The 20,357-nt window shown below is 43.7% G+C and overlaps 1 protein-coding gene across 1 annotated transcript in view; it reads left to right on the top strand.

Moving 5' to 3' along the window:
• The first annotated feature begins 9,113 nt into the window (after window positions 1–9,113).
• LOC136577967 (otolith matrix protein OMM-64-like) overlaps window positions 9,114–20,357 on the top strand; it is a 34,827-nt gene continuing 23,583 nt past the window's right edge. Inside the window, exon 1 of the mRNA XM_066577880.1 lies at window positions 9,114–9,247. Within this exon, the coding sequence (XP_066433977.1) occupies window positions 9,114–9,247 (134 nt within the window). The remainder of the gene's footprint in view (window positions 9,248–20,357) is intronic.

Here is a 20,357-nt window from a genome sequence, read left to right as displayed (position 1 = left end):
GCACCCACAGCATAGGCAGAACCTCAGTAACATTTCTGTAGCAAGAGTATAGGCGGACCCCAGTAACATTTCAGTAGCAAGAGTATAGGCGGACCCCTCACACTTTTAATAGCAAGAGTATAGACTGACCCCAGTAACATTTTTATAGCAAGAGTATAGGCGGACCCCTGTAACATTTCTGTAGCAAGAGTATAGGCGAACCGCTCAAACCTTTTAGTAGCAACTGTATATTTGGACTCCAGTAACATTTCTGTAGCAAGAGTATAGGCGGACCCCAGTAACATTTCTGTAGCAAAAGTATAGGCGAAACCCTCAAACTTTTAATAGCAAGAGTATAGACTGACCACGGTAACATTTCTGTAGCAAGAGTATAGGCAGACCCTAATAACATTTCTGTAGGAAAATTATAGGCGAACGCCTCAAACCTTTCAGTAGCAACTGTATAGGCGGACCCCAGTAACATTTCTGTAGCAAGAGTATAGGCGGACCCCTGTAACATTTCTGTAGCAAGAATATAGGCAGACCCCAGTAACATTTCTGTAGCAAAAGTATAGGCGAACCCTTCAAACCTTTTAATAGCAACTGAATAGGCGGACCCCAGTAACATTTCTGTAGCAAGAGTATAGACGGACCCCAGTGACATTTCTGTAGCAAAAGTATGGGCGAAGCCCACAAATCTTTCAGTAGCAACTGTATTGGCTGACCCCAGTAACATTTCTGTAGCAAGAGTATAGGCGGATCCCTGTAACATTTCTGTAGCAAAAATATAGGCAGACCCCTGTAAAATTTCAGTAGCAAGAGTATAGGCAAACCTTTCAAACCTTTCAGCAGCAACTGTATAGACGGACCTCAGTTACATTTCTGTAGCAAAAGTATAGGCGAACCCCTCAAACCTTTCAGTAACAACTGTATAGGCAGACCCCAGTAACATTTCTGTAGCAACTGTATAGGCGTACCTCAGTGACATTTCTGTAGCAAAAGTATAGGCGAACCCCTCAAACCTTTCAGTAGCAACTGTATAGGCAGACCCCAGTAACACTTCTGTAGCAACTGTATAGGCGTACCCCAGTAACATTTCCATAGCAAGATTATAGGTGGACCCCTGTAACATTTCAGTAGCAAGAGTACAGGCGAACCTTTCAAACCTTTCAGTAGCAACTGTATAGGCAGACACCAGTAACATTTCTGTAGCAAAATTTTTTAAGCGTAACCCAGTAACATTTCTGTAGCAAGAGTATAGGCGGACCCCAGTAAAATTTTCTGTAGCAAAAGTATAGGCGGATCCCAGTAACATTTCAGTAGCAAGAGTATAGGCGGACCCCTCAAACTTTTAATAGCAAGAGTATAGACTGACCCCAGTAACATTTTTGTAGCAAGAGTATAGGCGGACCCCTGTAACATTTCTGTAGCAAGAGTATAGACGAACCGCTCAAACCTTTTAGTAGCAACTGTATATTTGGACTCCAGTAACAATTTTGTAGCAAGAGTATAGGCGGACCCCAGTAACATTTCTGTAGCAAAAGTATAGGCGAACCCCTCAAACCTTTCAGTAACAACTGTATAGGCAGACCCCAGTAACATTTCTGTAGCAACTGTATAGGCGGACCCCAGTAACATTTCCATAGCAAGATTATAGGTGGACCCCTGTAACATTTCAGTAGCAAGAGTATAGGCAAACCTTTCAAACCTTTCAGTAGCAAATGTATAGGCAGACACCAGTAACATTTCTGTAGCAAAATTTTTTAAGCGAAACCCAGTAACATTTCTGTAGCAAGAGTATAGGCGGACCCCAGTAAAATTTTCTGTAGCAAAAGTATAGGCGGATCCCAGTAACATTTCAGTAGCAAGAGTATAGGCGGACCCCTCAAACTTTTAATAGCAAGAGTATAGACTGACCCCAGTAACATTTTTGTAGCAAGAGTATAGGCAGACCCCTGTAACATTTCTGTAGCAAGAGTATAGGCGAACCCCTCAAACTTTTCAGTAGCAACTGTATAGTTGGACCCCAGTAACATTTCTGTAGCAAGATTATAGGTGGACCCCAGTAACATTTCTGTAGCAAGAATATAGGCAGACCCCAGTAACATTTCTGTAGCAAAAGTATAGGCGAACCCTTCAAACCTTTTAGTAGCAACTGAATAGGCGGACCCCAGTAACATTTCTGTAGCAAGAGTATAGGCGGACCCCAGTGACATTTCTGTAGCAAAAGTATGGGCGAAGCCCACAAATCTTTCAGTAGCAACTGTATTGGCTGACCCCAGTAACATTTCTGTAGCAAGAGTATAGGCGGATCCCTGTAACATTTCTGTAGCAAAAATATAGGCAGACCCCTGTAAAATTTCAGTAGCAAGAGTATAGGCAAACCTTTCAAACCTTTCAGCAGCAACTGTATAGACGGACCTCAGTTACATTTCTGTAGCAAAAGTATAGGCGAACCCCTCAAACCTTTTAGTAACAACTGTATAGGCAGACCCCGGTAACATTTCTGTAGCAACTGTATAGGCGGACCCCAGTTACATTTCCATAGCAAGATTATAGGTGGACCCCTGTAACATTTCAGTAGGAAAAGTATAGGCGAACCTTTCAAACCTTTCAGTAGCAACTGTATAGGCAGACACCAGTAACATTTCTGTAGCAAAATTTTTTAAGCGAAACCCAGTAACATTTCTGTAGCAAGAGTATAGGCGGACCCCAGTAAAATTTTCTGTAGCAAAAGTATAGGCGGATCCCAGTAACATTTCAGTAGCAAGAGTATAGGCGGACCCCTCAAACTTTTACTAGCAAGAGTATAGACTGACCCCAGTAACATTTTTGTAGCAAGAGTATAGGCGGACCCCTGTAACATTTCTGTAGCAAGAGTATAGGCGAACCCCTCAAACCTTTTAGTAGCAACTGTATATTTGGACCCCAGTAACACTTCTGTAGCAAGAGTATAGGCGGACCCCTGTAACATTTCAGTAGCAAGAGTATAGGCAAACCCCTCAAACCTTTCAGTAGCAACTGTATAGGCGGACCCCAGTAACATTTCTGTAGCAGGAGTATTGGCGGACCCCTGTAACATTGGTGTACCAAGAGTATAGGTAAACCCCTGAAACATTGGTGTACCAATAGTATAGGCGAACACCTGTAAAAATTTGTTAACCAAGAGTATAGGCGAACCCCGGAAAAATTAGTTTGCTAACAGTATTGGCAATGGCCTGAAAAATTGGTGTACCAAGAGTACAACTGTACCCCTGAAAAATTGCTGAACGCCGAGGGCAGTTGAAACCCATAAACATTTTTTAAAGATACAGCTCGTTATTGATTAACTTGTAGCAGAGCCTGGAGGCAGCCTTCCACAAAAATTGCTTTAAGTTTAAATTTTAAAACTTTTAAACAGAACCTTTTGGGCCGCATAGAAATTTGCAGTTCAGTGTAATGACATGCTGTTTTAGGAGGAGGAATAATAATATCCGAGAGGGATACACAAAGCTAATTCTCCCCTTTTTTGGGGTGATAGAGGATGCATTTTTCTCCTGTTGCAGCGAAAATATACTTTAGGATCCGCTGCTTTCCACCGGTCGAAAAGAGAAGTCTGGGGAAATCCAGCCTTTGTTCATCTTTATGAGGGTAAGCATGTCGGCGCTGTCAGTTAACAGGTGGGTACGCTTATCCGTGATGATCCCTTCAGCAGCACTAAACACCCTCTCTGACCCTCTGGTATTGCATCACTCTCGTACCCCTTTCCTCTTTGGGAATGAGAGTTGAGAGTGGAAAGGTTCTCCTTATACCGTGGGTCTAGAAGGGTGTACACCCAGTAATCCGTGTTGGCCAGAATGCGTCTAACGCGAGGGTTACGGCAAACGCAGCCTAACATGATGTCAGCCATGTGTGCCAGGGTCCCAGTACGCAACAAATCGCTGTCCTCACTAGGAAGATGACTTTCAGGATTCTCCCCCTCCTCCTCCTCTTCAGCCCATACACGCGGAACAGATGAGAGGAAAGCAGCATGGGTACCCTCTGCAGTGTGCCCAGCTGTCTCTTTCCCTTCCTCCTCCTGCTCCTCCTCCTCCTCCTCCAAAACGCGGTGAGATACAGACATGAGGGTGGTCTGGCAATCGACATACTGTCATCCCCCATCTCCTGGTCCAACCGCTGAGAGTCGGCCTCTATGCTTAGCAGCGAACTTCTCAGCAGGCAAAGCAGCGGGATGGTAATGCTAATGATGGCCGCATCGCCGCTCACAATCTGGGTAGACTCCTCAAAGTTTTCGAGGACCTGGCAGATATCTGCAATCCATGCCCACTGCTCAGTAAAGAATTGCAGAGGCTAACTACCACTCTGCCGCCCATGTTGCAGCTGGTATTCCACTATTGCTCTACACTGCTCGTACAGGCTGGCCAACATGTGCAGCGTAGAATTCCACCATGTGGGCACGTCGCACAGCAGTCGGTGCTCTGACAGCTGAAACCGACGTTGCAGGGTTCTCAGGGTGGCAGGGTCCGTGGTGGACTTGTTGAAATGTGCGCAGACGTGGCGCACCTTGCCGAGCACGTCAGACAAGTGAGGGTAGTTTTTCAGAAACCACTGAACCACCAGATTGAAGACGTGTGCCAGGCATGGCACATGTGTGAGGCTGCCGAGCTGCAAAGCCGCCACAAGGTGATGGCCATTGTCACACATGACCATGCCCGGTTTGAGGCTCAGCGGTGAAGGCCAGAGGTTGGTCTGCTCTGTCAGACCCTGCAGCAGCTCCGGGGCCATGTGCCTCCTGTCACCTAAGCTGATTAGTTTCAGCACGGCTTGCTGACGCTTTCCCCCAGCCGTGCCACCACGCTGCGTGCTACGACTGCTGGCGACCTGCTCACACTTCTTAATTGAGAGATAGAGGTGTCAGAGGAGGGGGAGAGTTTGGAGGAGGTGGCATAAAATGCCGCAGATACCAGCACCAAGGTAGGACCCGTTATTCTGGGTGTGGGTAGGACGTGAGCGGTCCCAGGCTCTGATTCGGTCCCAACCTCCAACAAGTTCAGCCAATGTGCCGTCAGGGAGATATAGTGGCCCTGCCTGCCAGTACTTGTCCACGTGTCCGTGATTAAGTGGACCTTCCCAGTTACCACGTTGGTGAGGGCACGATTAATGTTGCGGGAGACGTGCTGATGTAGGGTGGGGATGACACACCAGGAAAAATAGTGGCGACTGGGGACCATCATGTTTTTGAAAGCCTCCGTTTCCACAAGCCTGTATGGCAGCATCTCCAGGCTGATTAATTTGGCAATGTGCATGTTTAAAGCTTGTGCATGTGGGTGGGTGGCGGCTTATTTGCACTTTCGCTCCAACGCTTGTGTTAGCGACAGCTGAACGCTGCGCTGAGAGACATTGCTGGATGGAGTGGAGGACAGTGGAGGTGAGGGTGCAGGCCAGGAGGCGCTTTTGCTTGTGTCCTGGGAGGGGGATTGGATCTGTGTGCCAGGTTGTGGCACAGGGGAAGAGGCAGTGGTGTGAACTGGGTGCGGTGAATGGCCACCTTTGGGGTGCTTGGCCTGCGCATGCTGGCGGTAGTCAGGCTGGTAGTGGTGGCTTCCCGGCTGATCTTGGTGCTACACAGGTTGCACACCACTGTTCGTCGGTCGTCCGCGCTCTCATTAAAAACATCCACACCTTTGAACACCTAGCCCTCTGCACGGAGGCTTGCCGTGAGGGGGTGCTGTGGGAAACAGTTGGGGGATTCTTCGCTCTGGCCCTGCCTCTACCCCTGGCCACTCCACTGCCTCTTCCAACCTCTCCTGCTGCTGCACTTGCCTCCCCCTCTGAAGCCCCATCCTCAGTAAGCTTAGCAAACCAGGTGGGGTCAGTCACCTCATCGTCCAGCTGCTTTTCCTCCGAATCCTCTGTGCGCTCCTCCCTTGGACTTACTGTCCTTACTACTACCTCACTGACAGACAACTGTGTCTCATCATCCTCATCCACAAAAAGCTCTTGACAGTTGCCGGAAGCCCTCAGCCTCATCACCCGGACTTCAGGAACTTTCCAAAGGTTGGGCATCCGTCACTACAAACTCCTCAGGTGAGAGAGGAACCATTTTTTCCCACTCATGACAGGGACCCGAGAACAGTTCCTGGGAATCTGCCTGCTCAGAATCTGTCATTTTAATGGAGTGAGGAGGCTGGGAGGAAGGTGGAGCAGCCAGAGGATTCAGAGTTGCAGTCCCTAGGCCGGGAGTAGTGGACTGCGTAGAAGACTGTCTGGTCGATCCATTGCTGGATGCGTTTTCTGCCATCCACGACAGGACCTGCTTGCACTACTCTGTTTGTAATAAAGGTCTACCACGCGGACCCGTAAATTGTGATATGAAGCTGGGAAGCCCATAAACTTGCCTCTCTCCTAATCCCCAGCAGCCGGCTGTGATTCACCACACCCAGGAACTCGGCCTGTGCCCACACCCTCACTTTGACGCCCGCGTCCTCGACCCTTACCCCTACTCCTCATCATGGCGAATTAATAATAGAGCAGGGCCCAAATAAATTACCCCACTGTACAGCACTGACAACTGTGGCTAATTCACCGCACACAGAGACTTGTAGATAGCGGAGGCTCTATGCTGTGACTTGAAAAAATTAACCAGCTATCTTGCGCTGATACCTGCGGGTAATTTACCGCTCGCAGAGTCTTGTAGATAAGAGAGGCTGTATGGAGTGGGAGAAGACTCTAAAGCCAATGGATAGTGCTGGTAACTGTGGCTATCTCGACCCCACCAAAGAAAGCATATTGTGAGACGCTCTGCACAGTAGCAGAGCTGAAATACTTTGCAGTGGCCCAGGAAATATTACAGTACTGTTTAGCGGTGAGACCTCTGTCTAATGCACTGCAGACACAGAATGGTATAATTAAAGTAGTTTGCAGTAGGCTAGGAAATGTTAGAGTGCAGTTTCACGGTGAGAGCTGGTTGGACAGCCCTGCAGGCTGAAAACACTATTACTGAAAGGCTGGGAACAGGCCTAGATGCGTAATACAAAAATTGATGCACTACTGCTCCCAGCCAGCCACAACAGTAATGCACACGATGAGGAGTATCCCTAAGAAGGACTGTTGAGGTTCTTGAAGACAGGATCCTACGCTAACACTATCCTTGTATAAGCAGCAGCACTTTCCCTAACCTCTGCCAGCATGCGTCTGAGGAGAGACAAGTTTAAGTAATACTTTGCAGTGGCCCAGGAAATATTACAGTACTGTTTCGCGGTGAGACCTCTGTCTAATGCACTGCAGACATAGAACACTATAACTGAAATAGTTTGCAGTGGCCCAGGAAATATTACAGTACTGTTTCGCGGTGAGACCTCTTTCTAATGCACTGCAGACATAGAACGGTATAACTGAAATATTTTTCAGTGGCCCAGGAAATATTACAATACTGTTTAGCGGTGAGACCTCTGTCTAATGCACTGTAGGCTGAGAACGGTATAACTGAAAGGCTGGGAACAGGCCTAGATGCGTAATACAAAAGTAGGTGCACTACTGCTCCCAGCCACAACTGTAAAGCACATGGTCAGATGTAGCCCTAAGAAGGACCATTGGGGTTTTTGCACAGAGGATCAGGAGTTCTGTAAAACTTTCCATATAGAAGTCGCTGTGTCCCTAAACTTTGCGTTATGCACTGCACACAGAATGATATAACTGAACTACTTTGCAGTAGGCTATGAAATTTTAGAGTGTAGTTTCACAGTGTGAGCTCGTTGTACAGCACTGTAGGCTGAGAACGCTATAACTGCAAGGCTGGGAATAGGCCTAGATGTGTAATACAAAAATTGATGCACTACTGCTCCCAGCCAGCCACAACTGTAAAGCACACGGTGAGATGTAGCCCTATGAAGGAGCGTGGGGTTCTTGTACGGGGGATCCGGACTGTATAACTTTCCCTATAGAAGCAGCTCTGTCCCTAAACTCGTTATACACAGCACACACAGAACGGTTTAACTGAACTACTTTGCAGTAGGCTAGGAAATTTTAGAGTGCAGTGTCACGATGAGAACTGGTTGTACGGCACTGCAGGCTGAGAACGCTATTACTGAAAGGGTGGGAACAGGCCTAGATGTGTAATACAAAAGTTGGTGCACTACTGCTCCCAGCCAGCCACAACAGTAATGCACACGATGAGCAGTAGCCCTAAGAAGGAGCGTTGGGTTCTTAAAGACAGGATCTTACGCTAACATTATCCTTGTATAAGCAGCACTTTTACTAACCTCTGCCAGCATGCGTCTGAGGCGAGCCGCTGGCGGGACAAGTTTAAGTACTCTGCGGTCACCTGATCGGCCCAGCCACTCACTATTGTGGTGGGGGAGAGGGCTGGCACATCACAGCAGGAAGTTGTAATGCCTTCCCCGCATGTCTATTGGCTAGAAAATGGCGCTAAACATGCGCTGAAGGAAATGCAATTGACTCGAGTATCACGAGAGAGAGAGAGAGAAATTGGGAAGAAGAGCTGAATAAGTGTGAATACTGATACGAGAGGGCAGGTATGGACACCACTTATCCATCAACATGCAGACAGTCAGACTGCTAAACGGAGGAACAAGTAACACAAGTGAAGGACACTGATGACTAGTCATAAACTGCATAAAAATTCAGAAATTAACTTGTAAAAATGTTGCTATCCAATGATTGGGGCTGCATATGTATTGTTTCATCTTCTATATGCAGGTTGAAGAAGAGATAATACACATCATAAAACTGTCACATTCCTAAGCTCAGTGGACTGATTAAGTATTTAACTTTTAGCTCAGCTGGTCTGGTGTTTGGAGTTTTGAGTGCAAAACAGTCTCAAATTTCTGTGTGTGAATCTTTGTATTTAAATCAAGAGGGGTGTCGTCTCTGCATTTGTATATTATATATGTTTCCCATCCAAACCAGTTTTTTTTGTTTTAGGAAGGATCAATAGAAGACCCGAAAGCTTGCTGTAACATCATGTATTTTTGCTAGCCATTCCAAGATATGATATCTACAAGATTACTTAGTTTCTCTTACTGAAAACAATCAAACCTTACCACCATAAAAGAATATATATCCTAGAAAGGCAGCATCTACAATTCATACAACCAGATATTGGAGCTAAGCCTGATGATGCAGCATCTAGTGCCATGGCAAAGGGCAAGTTTCTGCAGAACTCCCAGGAGCCTTTAGCCGTGTCCAAAAGACTTGACAATGTCTTTGAGAGTCTGAGAGGTCTCCCTTTTTTCCTGAAGCTGTCTGGATGTTCTGGGATAGTTGACAAGTATGCATATGTGCCCGGTCAATGCCCTGGGCCATTTTTATGCTCTCTCTCTTGGCCAAAAACAGGCATAAACCACCCTTTTAAAAGAAAATTTTGTGAAATTTTTTCAAATGGCAATGCATGTATTGGCTCTCCTATAGAGATCAATGAGAGAGTGTGTGAAGATAGCCTTCTGAGGCATGCTGTGTGCACGTGCTGATTTCTCGGGGGTGAAGGAGGGTTACTGTTCAACAGCATCCTTCATTTTGTATTGTGTTGCCCTTTTGTGGCTATTTTGTATGTGCAAATTATGTCCCCATAGCCGAATATATGCTGATGTTCATTGGCTGCAGGAGAGCATGTTTTCAGCCAGACACAGGAAGCAGGTTTCCTCCTAGCTGGATTGCTAGACTGAAGTAGGAGATGGATATGTTTGACTACCCGTTGGACTCCTGTACCAAGCCCTCTAATATGGCCCTGTTGCAAATGCCGGAACCCAGCTACCAAGCTGACTCTAGTGAACAGCTTTATGTAAGAACCCCCTATATGTGTGAATATACATGTACTAAGCATCTCGAGTCTGTGCTGAGCCATGCTCTGCTGCGGTCTAACTTGTTGAGTCCTCGTTCTGTAGTGGAAACCACCCTCTACTTAAGCTTTGAAGACTAGAAAGGCATTTGGACTTTGGGGACTTTCTCAACAACCAAGGTGACTACTAAGGAACAAGATTATACATATATGTGAGTGTTTCTATCAAACTTCTATCACTAGTAGTAGAGACTACCCTTGTTAAACAATTACTCGTTTGTTAAGAGTGTTTGTAACTGTTCAAGCTAATAACTCATCTAAGTAATCGGAGGCTATCTAACAGAACAATGTTGCTTTCGATTTCAAGGCAACATGCTGCAAAAGTTGCTGTTGCAGCATGTTGGGCTCTATGTTTAATGTGAACTGTAAGTGTCCCTCAGTTCTTAGGATGCCATGTTATAGAGTTTTTCTTTTTACCATGGCCTCAGTAATTGTGATTGTGATTGTACTCGAGCTGACTCCCTGGCTGGGAAAGAGCATCTTTCCACAGCTGGTGGTCTTCATAAGCGGGCATTTTATCAACCAGGATGAAGTCAGACCCCTATGACTGGCCACCCAGAGGCCCTTAGTTATGAGGGCACAGCACTGGAACAGGGGACCCTATGGGTATAAACACAGCTCACCGGACCCTCTTTACCTAGAGTCAACCCTGTGGGTGCTTGTTTTTCTCTTGTTTCGTTTTTGTAGCCACAGAAAGTAAAAATGTTAAGGCTGATACCCTGTCTGGAAGTTTTTTCTTGCAGGTTTCTAGGAGCTACTGACATTCATTTTGGCCAACAGAATAGTGATTTTGGTCCTCTCATTAGAATGTGAAACACTGAACAATTAGTGCCCAAGAATTGGGCAATATAACCAGGCTGCCCAAGCATGAACAAGCTGGTCATGACGTCACCATCTTGTTCGCTTGGGCAAATGAGCATTGTGAGATTCTCAGCCAGTGTAAAAGGGGCATTAGTCTTTTTGAACCCCTCCAGCAGGAGAATTGTTACCATTTCTAGTTCTGAAGATACCTTTGTCTCATTTATCTATGGAATTTGTCATGAATCTACTGAGTTCAGGTGGAAATATTATTGTTTAGGTGGTTGACAACAGATTTAGTAAAATATTTCACTTACTAGCTTTACCAGGACTTCCAAGTGCCAATTGGCAATATTGTAAAATTGCATGAATTTCCAGTTAATATAGTCTTGAACCTTGGCGAAATTTGTATCAATTTTGTGACATTCTCTTTGAGATCTTTAAATCTCTTTAAATCCTGAAACTAATGGGCAGAAGAAAAGATTGAATCATGGAGCAATATTTTGTTTCAGATAGAAAAGAGGATTGGTCATACTTCTTGGCTCTGGAAAAGTTCCCTTTAGCCCCTATGTGACCACCCATAAGTGTTTTTGCATCCTGGGTTTCTGGGCTTTAATCCCCAGTGCCGTAAAAACACGCTCGCCCTCTGGATTAAAGCCACGGGCTCTGTGCGGGCAACATCTCCCTGCTATCGGCTGCTGGTGGTAGGTGAGAGCCTGGAGCTGTCATCAGGGGTCGAAGTGAGCGACCCCTGATCAAGCGATCGCTGTTGTCAAATGGATAACAGTGATCGCATAATAGTGTAAAAAAAAGTTAAAATAAGTCAAAGTTTTAGCTCCCCTCATGGACCAGATCCATGAGTGGAGCTGAAAGTACTCACTTCCGTCCCACGGCGTGTTGGTCCTTCCACGATCTGACGCTGTCTTCTGTTTTCATGACTAGCCAAGAGCAGAGAGATGTCACCGGTATGCATTCCCCGGTCACATTATCGTCATTGTCCAATGAATAAAGGCAATCATGAAAAGTAAAAAAAAGCTTTTTAAAAAATCAGGGAAAATAATGGACGCATGCGCATAAGCTGAAGATTGCCGAGGTAATTTAAAATTTTCCTGCTCCTGGCTATGAAACGTAGCCGAAAGCCTGGAGATTTCACTGGGGATGGGGGGGAGTAGTATGAGGTCCCTGGTCATGTGATTGCCGTTATCCAATGGATAACGGCGATCATGTAAAAGTAAAAAAAAATTTTGTTTCACCTCCCGTCACAGATCGGATCCCTGATGAGAGGTGAAATTACTTACCTGAGGCCTCCGGTGATGTCTCCAGATGGGATCCTTATCCATGAACCTTTCCCCAGCTTCAGTGCAAAATGGTGAACGCAAGTGCAGAAGTTGGGGAGAGCTAGGGAAATTTAAAATCTACTAAAGGTAGCCGAGAGCCTGGAGCACTGACCAACGGCCACGGTGAACAGTCCCCGGTTGCATTATTGCCGTTATCTAATGAATAATGGTGATCGCGTAATAATTTTTTTAAAAAGTGGAAGCTTAATCTCCCCTCACCGATCGCATCGGTGAGGGGAGATGAAACTTTTTACTAGAGGCCTCCACATTTTAACTCCAACATGATCATCCTCCATGGACCTACCCTAGGCTGGTCTCACGTGACCAGATAGGAATTGCGGATTCCGCATGTGTTTGATCCGCCGTAATACTCAAATTAATCAAATGCATTGGATTAAACATTTCCGCTCACATTTAGCGGGTCAGAATTATGAAATTCACTCACAGAAAACACAACTCAGCATGTTTTATTTTACTGCACATATCCGTAACATAAAGCACATTGTGCTCTATGGACGCGGATATATCCGCAACCCATACGAAACTACGGACTGAGGGTACCTGCATCATCGCTAATCTGCGGTGTGGGAAATATAAACAAAAAAAGGTGCACTGTGTGTGACCGCCTGTGTGAGTATATAGTTATATGCAGTATATTACGTGGCCATTCGCAGGGCCACAGCTAGGATCCACTGCGGGACTCGCAAGCGGATTCCACATACGGTCGTGTGAGCCCAGCATTATTTTGATCACTACCTGTAATGCCTACGAAATTTACAAGAAGCCCCGAGAATGCTCTCCCTCCGGCAGTTCCAGGAGCAGCTTGTTGAGCACCTTCTGTGTATATCCACCACAGCTCAGCAAGCTTATAAGCCTCACAGAGGGACACTTTTTACACCCCATCCCTGTCACTAAGCTCAAGAAATACCCCCCAAAAAAGTGCCACTGAGGAGGAGGGATACCCGGTTTTATTGCCCCATGTGCCCATCCCAATCAGGCATCCATAATTACTACTGTTTTCAGACATACCACACACTTTACATTATTACTTTTATCTAAGATTTAGGGAATGCCAAAAAGAGGGGTGGGGGTGGGATTAATTTTAGGGAGTCAATTTTTTTTGCTGCACAAGTGAGCAATGGGGCCTCGAATTTATTCAGTTGTGCCATGAAGTCCAATGGGTATTCCCTCCATTATAGGCCCAGCCATGTGTCCAGTAAGCAGACTGGGGCTACAATGGGTATGTTTCTGAACACAGGACAAAAATGGTATCCATTTAGGGGTGCAAATCCTCATTTTCATGTGCACTATAGAAAAAAACTGTCTTTAAAATTACATATTTGCAAAAATATGAAATTTTAATTTTTCTCCACTAAATTGCATTAACTTGTGAAAAGAAACCGTGGGAGCAAAATACTCACGACACCCCTCGGTGAATACATTAAGATGTGTATTTTTTGTGGGGCTATCTATGATTCTGACACCTATGAGCCTTTGCAATCTTGGCTTGGTGTATAAAAACAAGATGTTCTTCAAAATTTTAATAACTAATGTTAAATTTGTACGTCTGCTTAATTGTTAAAAAAAAAACTAAGTTTTAATAATGTGCTTCCAGAATAAAGTAAACAGTACTTCTGTACTGCAATGCCTTATCGCTTGCAATAGTGATCGTAGGCCATGGCAGGCCCAGACACCAGTGTCTGGAGTCCGGTTACCATGGCAACCCATTGGCCCTCCACGATTACTTTGCTAAAGGTTGATGATGTCACAGGGAGCACGCTCCCTCTGTGAACCCTTTCCATGCCGCAATGTACATTGATCGCAGCATGTAGGGGATTAACCGCTGTTCTCATCAATCCCTGTTGTAGCAGCAGGAGTTCAGCTGTCAGTCAAGGCTGGCTCCCGCTGCAGGAGGGCGTGGGCTCTATTCTGATCCTGCACCATCCACAGGACATACATTTAAGTCCTGTTTCATTAAATAATCCAAAGCCAGGATGTAAATTTACATCTTGTAGTGTTAAGGTTTTTTTTCCATGACTTAAAATTACTTTAAAACCACTCTGTCCTTCCTGGGTGTTGCTGACTAAGACATGTGACTGCTACAGCCAATCAGTGGCCATATCAGTGACTTTGAATAGACAGTAATTGGTTGCAGCAGTCACATGTCCTGGACAGTAACAACCAAGGAGGACAGACTTGTTGTGAAGTAATTTTAAGTCATGGGGAAACCCCTTTAAGATCATCATCAGATCCATGATGCTATTCAGTCTCCATCTGTTATTGTTGATAGTAATTTGCTATTGGAAATTCAAAAGATTTTAGACTCTTGTTTGCAATTCATTGCAGTATCTCATACACTGGTGAGAATACAAGACAGAAGATTAGATCTCATGCACAGAGCATTTTAGAAAAGTTCAAAACAACTTGGAAATATTGAGGGCATATATCATTTTATATAAACACCTTGTTGGGGAAGTTGACCTCAAATGAAAAAATCTGAGACACAGATTAACTGTTCCAAATCTCAAAGCATTGATGTAATTATAATGAAAGTGATTATGGTAAATAAGATACAAATGTCATAACTGCACATTAAAATAAAAAATATTATTTTTTATGCAGAAAAATAATTGTCATTTCTAAACAGAAAAACCACAGAAGTTGGACATGCTTACAGATATACTAATACAGGGATGCAAGAGCAGATTTACACCAAGTGTTGTGTGGTGCGAAGTCATAATTAGACGGATTTGAACGACCTGTGAATAAATTTGCATGGAGATATCCCTATGAACAATATCTTGGGGAACAACTAATATAAGCGCTTTGTGTAAAAGCTTTCAAACCATTGTTCATAACCCTCAGTGGCTTTTCTAAGCAACTATCTGAATGAAGTGTAAAGTTATCCTAAGCCACGCTCCTCTATGAAGCCCTCAGGTGTTGGTCAGCTAAAAAAATTGAACATTTGTGAAATGTTTTCCTTCTGTTCCCTTTTGTAATTTATTTTTAGGTTTTGGCTCTGTCCAGTGTCCTAAATTTGGCATATATGCCATGCAAAGTGCATATGTCAAATGCATTTATCCATCAGAGGCCTAAAGAGTGTCCTTTTGGCAGATCTTGGGCTAGTATATGTCTGTATACTTTTTTCCTTTTAACTGCATAGGAAACATATATACAACTTATACATAATACACAGAATAACAAACTATAATAATAGAAGTACATCTTTATTAGTATACCATTTCATAAAGCCAATTGAAAAACAAGGCATAGTCATGATGTATGCAGGAACTGCATATACAATATACGATATAAGTAATGTTGTATGTAAGCAAGTCCCTTAAAGGGGTTGTCCCGCGGCAGCAAGTGGGTCTATACACTTCTGTATGGCCATATTAATGCACTTTGTAATGTACATTGTGCATTAATTATGAGCCATACAGAAGTTATAAAAAGTTTTATACTTACCTGCTCCGTTGCTGGCGTCCTCGTCTCCATGGTTGCCTCTGATGGCCAAATTAGACGCGCTTGCGCAGTCCGGGTCTTCTGCTGTCTTCAATGGGGCCGCTCATGCAGAATGCCGGCTCCGTGTAGCTCCGCCCCGTCACGTGCCGATTCCAGCCAATCAGGAGGCTGAAATCGGCAATGGACCGCACAGAAGCCCTGCGGTCCACAGAGAGAGAGGATCCCGGCGGCCATATTCAGCAGGTGAGTATGAAGACGCCGGACCGCCGGGATTCAGGTAAGCACTCTCCGGTTTGTTTTTTTAACCCCTGCATCGGGGTTGTCTCACGCCGAACGGGGGGGGGGGGGGTTTAAAAAAAAAAAAACCCGTTTCGGCGCGGGACAACCCCTTTAACATTACAATGGAGATGTAATTCAAAACTTACACTACAACATGACAGCTAATGAAAACAATGAACATGTGGGAAGTTAAAAAAATGTAAATATCTCCCAGTATGTAGGACCCTTAACAGGAAATAGGAGAGATTGATGAATAAATCATTAATCATATGAACATATAAAGTATCACTATGAGGGTCTGTAGCTACTTTATATCTAGAAGTTTACATGATTGATTGTTTGCTTGTAAATCGCCCCTTTTTCCTGTTTAGTGTTTAGAATACTATGGGGAATTTACAATTGGTCAGATGGTTTCATCACAATATGTCCAAGGACTTGTCCTAAGTAAAACTTGGTTGCCCATCCAATATAGAATATAAATGAAACTCATCACTCTCACCCATAAAGCTCTTCACAGTACTGCACCACCCTGTATCCGCACTCTTATCTCTGTCTACCACTTCATCTGTGCCCTCTGCTAATGATCTTGGGCTTAAGGTGCAATTAGACAAAATTATTATTGCTCTAAAAATAATTCAAAGAAATGAAAGTGAATGATAAATGTTTAGTTGAAATGGGAGCCATTGACTGAAGGACGAACTAGAATTGTGCAGTTCTTGTTCGTCATTCAGTGTTAGCTGGTATAAATCATTGTTGGCTCCTTGGCTTCTCATTGCATTTAGACACTGATCGTTTATTGTTTCACATAGTAATGTGAAACACTGAACAGGAATTTCATAATTCCCAATGATGATTTGCCTGTCTAAACTGACTGCATGAGTGAATCGTGAGGTTCTCGTTCAGTGTGAAAGAGTCATTAAGGTGCTTTTACACGGGCTGATAATTGTTCAGATTCCTGCGATCTACTTAGAATCTAAACAATTATTATTCATTGCAAATGCATGCAATGACATAATGTTGAATGAGAATGATGAACAACTGCCTGCTTACTGTGAATGCAAATGGGTGAGCCGGAATAATCCCCAAGGACCCACTCCACCTTCATTCATATTAAAAAATATGACTTTTTTTTTTTCTTCTCTAAATTGCATTAACTCCTGCAAAAAAAAAACTGTGGGGTCAAAATACTCATAACACCCCTCAGTGAATACACTAAGGGGTGTAGTTTTTAAAATGGGGTTATTTGTGAGGGTATATATCAGTCTGACACCTATGAGCCTTCGTAATCTTGGCTTGGTGCAGGAAAACAAAGTGTTCCTCAAAATGTTGATAATCAATGTTAAATTGGTATGTCTTCTAAATGGTTAAAAAAGAATGAAAGTTTTTTTAAAGTGTGCACCCAGAATAAAGTAAACAGATGGAAATATATATCTTGTATACAGTATGTTTGCACATATTTGACATATTGCAATTGAAAATGTGAAAAAATGCTTCTTTTTTTCAGAATTTTCCCAATAGTGGCGCTTTTAATAAATATACACAGTTCTATTGGTCTAATTTTACCACCTAAATGAAGGGCAACATGTGGCGAAAAAACAATATCAGAATCACTGGGATATGCAAAACCTTTACGGAGTTATGCTATGCTAGATTTCCAAAATTTGGTTCAGTCACTAAGGCGCAAACAGGCTTCGTCACTAAGGGGTTAAAGATTGACTTTGCATCTAGTAAGGAACAATTAGTGGAATAATTAATCAATGTAGTTACTTGGCCAATTTCACAAATATCATAATGAATCAGGATTAGAGATGAGCGAACGTGCTCGGCCCCGCCCCTTTTTCGCCCGAATACCGCGATTTTCGAGTACTTCCGTACTCGGGCGAAAAAATTCGGGGGGCGCCGTGGCGGCGCGGGGGGTTGCGGCGGGGAGTGGGGGGGAGAGGGAGAGAGAGACGGCTCCCGCCTGTTCCCCGCTGCTACCCCCCGCACCGCCGCGCCTCTCCCCGCCCCCCGGCGCCCCCCGAATCTTTACGCGCAAGTACTGAAGTACTCGAAAATGGCGGTACTCGGGTGCGTAAGTACTCATTATGAGTACGTTCGCTCATCTCTAATCAGGATGCCTGATTCCGACACCCATTAAAATTATTAGAAAGTAAAAACCGGTTTTACTTATTTGCCTTCCAGAAGGTACCTCATGCAACCAAATCTCCCCAGATTGCATGGTAATAGAGCCAAACATCTGGGGAAAACTGTGCTCCTCCCAAACATTGGTCAAAATAGTGTACAGTAGTGTACGGGTCAATTATAGCACACAAGTGTCACTGAACACAAATGAAGGCTCATATAGAGTCTTCTAGATCGCAAACTGCACCAAGGAAGACAGCAGCGGGGCTGCTCATTTTAAAAGCAACATCATAAATTTTACAAGGACAAATTCTGCCAGGCGAATACAAGCCTCAAATATAGGTGCGCTCCAAGTAAGAGCTGAAGAGCTACCTTTCTACTCCTTCTCTTCCAAGAAGCAGCAGTAGAATTACCCAAAATGACACCAAGGGAGACAGTAGGTGTGGTGCTTGTTTTAAGAGCAATATCATAAGGTTTGCAAATACAAATACTACCAGGTGAACAGAACAGCCAAGTACGGACCTTCTCCAAGGAAAAGCTGTAGCTCTACAGCTGTTTCTTGTGCTTTAGAAAACTTTCATTTTGAGAAAAGGAGGAAGAGGCTGAAACATGGTGGAAGCAAGAGAAAGAGAACAGAGGCAGCACCAACAACAGCAATAGCACCTTAAGAGCAGAGTGTGCCCGTCTTGGAAACATAAGAGCTGTAACTTTGTATCTCCATATCGACATAGTTGTTATTTGGGGGGAAATAGGGGGAGGAAACATGGTGGAAGCAGAAAAGGAGAGCAGTAGCAGTACTACAACTGACACATCTCTATCCCTTGTTTTCTTTGTTTCCTTTTAATATTTTTTTACTTAGTCCTTTTTTGGTTTTCTTTTTAGAGTAGTTTTATGTACATTTTCAGCAAATTTTGTAGTTTGCAGAAAACCATTGCTAGCTGTGTAAGCCTACAAATAATTTGTAGTGGCCAGACTCGTGACTGAGCAATGTCTGAGGGGGCTGACATGCATTGTGTTTATTTTCTATTTTCCTGTTTGGGTTTCTTTTTGTTTCATATTACCAAAAAAATGTCCACCCACTAAATAAGCTGCAATCCTTGGGCTGCATGATATGTCAGAGTAGGAGACCACACAATATTTGTCTACTGTCCCTGTTTGGCACAGTGTAGTTGAATTCTCCAAACCTCACTGCTAGCTGCATTAGTTCTGCAAATAATTTGTAGTGGATGGACTGGCAACTATAAATGACGGCTGAGGCCACAAACAGAGATTTGTAATAGTCCCATAAGCAGAATGGAGGACATGTTTGGTGACATCATCTGGGCACCCTAGCTACTGATTGACTGCACCCAGACCCCCGCAGCAAGCATCATGGGAAATTTGATCTTCCAGTGATTTTTGTCAAAAATCAGTTTGGACTTACTTCATCTGATTTGGTGAAAATCAGAATGATTTTATTGCCCATCTGATTAAGATGTGCAATCCTATTTGCATTCAACCATTTTCAGCATAGCCTTCTTAACATCTTTATTCCGAACAGTGTATATCAGAGGGTTTAACATGGGAGTAATGATTAAGTACAAAATAGAAAAAGTCATTTCGAAGACCCGGGGATCCTCTAATCGTGGAATTAGATATGAAGAAGTCCAGGAGCCATAGAACATAGTGAGAACTATGAGGTGGGATGAGCAGGTGGAGAAAGCCTTCCTTCTCCCATCACTAGATTTAATATGTAAAATAACAATGATGACCTTAATGTAAGATATTATACTGAACAGAAAAGGACAGAGCCCGAATAGTACAGCTTCCATGTTGGCAAATACTAGTAAACCAGCATTGAGGCAGGAAATTTTGACAAAAGCTTTGAATTCACAGTAGAATTGTGAGACTGTGTTAGAAAAACACAATGGTATATTAGATGCAGTCAATGTCCCAGAAATTGAGTTAAAGAAACCAATGGCCCAGACAATTATCAAGAACAGGATACAGGTCTTCTTACTTAAAATGTGATGATAATGTAGAGGGTTACAAATGGCAACATATCGATCATACGCCATCACGAACAGCAAGAGGTCCTCTGCAGTAGCCACATGGCTGAAAAAGTACATCTGGATGAAGCATTGAGTGAAGGACAATGTATAGTCACCACTCAGTAACATGTAAACCAGCTTTGGGACGGTAAGAGTTGTGTAGCAGATGTCAATAATGGATAAATTGCACAGGAATAGATACATAGGGGTGTGTAAATGCGGATCAGTATATATCACAGCAATGGTGGCCAAATTAATAAGGAATCCTGTCAGGTATATCATGACAAAGAAAAATGATAAAAAGGGCTTATTCTTTTCATTTGTAGTAAAGGTTAAAACAAAAAACTGATATGTGTAATTCTCCATGAGGTATTCCTGTAAGACAAAGGCACGTGCCATGCATATCATTAATTTGGATATGGTTTTCTTTGAACGTTTGAATAAAAAAATGTACTTTTAACATTTTGCAGATTCATGAAGAATAATAAGTTTGAAGAAAGATAAAATCAA

This window comes from Eleutherodactylus coqui, chromosome 8 (genome assembly GCF_035609145.1).
Source record: "Eleutherodactylus coqui strain aEleCoq1 chromosome 8, aEleCoq1.hap1, whole genome shotgun sequence".
NCBI classification, from domain to species: Eukaryota; Metazoa; Chordata; class Amphibia; order Anura; family Eleutherodactylidae; genus Eleutherodactylus; species Eleutherodactylus coqui.
The sequence above is the reverse complement of the archived record's forward strand: the minus strand, read 5'-3'. Positions and strand labels throughout refer to the sequence as shown.